General features: G+C 66.3%; 1 protein-coding gene across 1 annotated transcript in view; it reads right to left on the bottom strand.

Moving 5' to 3' along the window:
• CCDC22 (coiled-coil domain containing 22) overlaps window positions 1-1,642 on the bottom strand; it is a 9,413-nt gene extending 7,771 nt beyond the window's left edge. Inside the window, exons 1-5 of the mRNA XM_057387627.1 lie at window positions 1,481-1,642; window positions 724-901; window positions 402-534; window positions 207-313; window positions 49-115 (exon numbers count right to left, since the gene is read on the bottom strand). Coding sequence (XP_057243610.1) covers window positions 49-115; window positions 207-313; window positions 402-534; window positions 724-901; window positions 1,481-1,530 — 535 coding nt within the window. The 5' untranslated portion in view covers window positions 1,531-1,642. The remainder of the gene's footprint in view (window positions 1-48; window positions 116-206; window positions 314-401; window positions 535-723; window positions 902-1,480) is intronic.
• Window positions 1,643-2,322: the final 680 nt, after the last annotated feature.

Below are 2,322 nucleotides of genomic sequence, written 5' to 3'. Positions count from 1 at the left end.
TTTGGGGCAACAATGACCCCCCCACACCCCAACTCCCCCAGCTCTCACCTGGGGATCCCCCACTCTGGGGCAGGACCAGGGGACAGGTAGCGAAAGAGTGGAGGTGACTTGTGCCCTAGGAAGAGTTAATTAAAGGGTTAATTGCCCCCTCTAATTAAGAGGGGAGTCCCCCCAGCTCCCAGAACCTCTCCCCCTCCCCCGTTCACCTGCAGCCGCTGCAGCCGGGCCGTGCGGCACACGGGGGGCACCCAGGGCGTCCCCAGCTGCTCCCGGATCTGGGCRCCGATGGCTCGGAGCAGCGCCCCCGATTTCCCTGCGGAGGGGGACAACGAGGGGGGTCAGACCCCTCAGAATCCCCTCCGGGGCTCCCCAAAACCTCAGCGGAACCCCCAGATCCGTACCGGGGGGCTCAGCCCCGCGCTCGCCCTCGTCCCGCGGCAGCTTCTCCACGAGGAAGAGGAGCAGGCGCCGGGTGTCGTGCTCGGAGCTGTACAGGAACGTCTGGTACCCCACGTCACCCCCAAACCCCAGCTCCTGTGGGAAGGACAGCGATTGGGGACGTCCCGAAAATGTTGGGGTCCCCCCTTTCGAGATTCAGCGGCTTGCGGGGGCAGGGTACCGAGGTTTGGCACCGCAAATCCCCACAAACCACAGCTCCCCGGGGGGAGAGCGTCAAGYGAGGGGCTCCCCCCGATTTTGGGGTGTCTCGGGGTTCGGGGGTACCTGGCAGGCCGCGGCCAGGTCGGAGGCGAGTCGGAAGCGSGCGGAGATGCCGGGGGGCAGGAGGGGGCTCAGGGGGGCGCCCAGCGCGGGGCGCACGGCCCGGAGACACCGAACGGCCGCCTCCACCACCAGCTCGGGGGTCAGGTCCCGCACGCTCTGCACCTCGGGGGGCACCGCCCTGGGGAAGGAGGGGACACGGCCGTGGGGACCCCCCCCGAGCACCCCCAAACCCTGACAGCCCCCTTCCCTCCAGAGCACCCCCAAACCCTGACTTCCCCCCCCTTTCTGTGGGGCACAGCGCTCCCATCCCCAAAACCCTTAGGGTGATCCCCCCAACCCCGGCGTCACCCCCATCTTCAGTCTTCCCCCAGATCCCCTAAAACTGCTCGTGTCCCACAGAGACTCCCCAAAACTCCCACCTCAAAAGGTCCTCAGGGTCTGCYCCGTGACCTCCCCATCAGGGACCCCCAAATATCCACTCACGCCCCCGCACTCCCAAATCCTCAGGGTGATCCCCCAGAGACCCCCAGGATCTTCCCAGGGTACCCCCACCCAAACTCTTTGGGGTTCCTCCCAGTGAGCCCCCAAAGCTCCATCGGGGTGTTCCCCCGCCCCTCCTTACCCTCCCCTTCTCAGATCCCCAAAACTCCCGAGTGTCTCCCCAGGGACCCCCCCAGGTTYCCCCGCTTTCCAGATCCCCCTTCCCGAGCTCCCCCAAACCCCGCGGTTCGAGCTCCCCCGTTTCTCCCCCACTCACGTCCCCGCCTGGCGCAGGGAGTGGATCAGGATCTTGTCCACCTCCTCCATGGTTGGGGGGGGTCGGGGGGATCCCCAAATTCTGCGGGAGGGGCGGGGGATTTGGGGCAATCGGGGGCTCCCGCACCCAGCGCGCGGCCGCCGGTCACATGAGGGGAAAGGGGCGGRGCGCCGCTAGCGGGGCACGATGGGAGTTGTAGGCAGCTGTGGTACAGCCGCGGGGCGTGACGGGAGTTGTAGGCTGTCGTGGCGGAGCATGACGGGAATTGTAGGCGRYGGTTTCGTRGCCGCGGGGCAYGACGGGAGTTGTAGGCGGTGGCGTGTGGCGGGAAATTGCGGGGGCACGAGGGGCGGAAAAATGGCGGGCGGGGGCGATGAGGGCCGTGAGGGGCGATGGAGCCTATGGGGAATGTGAGGGGAAGGAGCAATGGGGGGATACAGCCTGTGGGGGGATGAGGGGAAGGGATGGCTCCCTCAAGGTGTCTGAGGGGAAAATGGTGCCTGTGAGGGGTGGGAGAGCGGGAAATGTCACCTGGGGGGCTGGAGGGACAGCTGAGGGGGGAGGTGGAGCCCGTGAGGATGGCTGGGGGAGATGGCACCATCTCATCTCCACCTGGGTGGAGAAATGTGTGGATGTGGCCCTTGGGGACATGTTCAGTGGTGGCCTTGGCAGTGCTGGGGGAATGGTCAGGCTCGACGCTTTTTGAGGGTCTTTCCCAACCTGAACAATTCTGGGATTCCATGGAAGTGGCAGCTGCGGGATCTGAGGGGTAAATGGCGCCTGTTTGGGGACACTGTGACATCCCCGGGGTGTGAGGGGAGCCATGGTGGCAGTGTGGCCCT

The sequence above is a fragment of the Malurus melanocephalus genome, unplaced genomic scaffold, assembly GCF_030028575.1.
Source record: "Malurus melanocephalus ecotype Western Australia unplaced genomic scaffold, MMel_1.1 scaffold_1278, whole genome shotgun sequence".
Classification (NCBI taxonomy): domain Eukaryota; kingdom Metazoa; phylum Chordata; class Aves; order Passeriformes; family Maluridae; genus Malurus; species Malurus melanocephalus.
The sequence above is the reverse complement of the archived record's forward strand: the minus strand, read 5'-3'. Positions and strand labels throughout refer to the sequence as shown.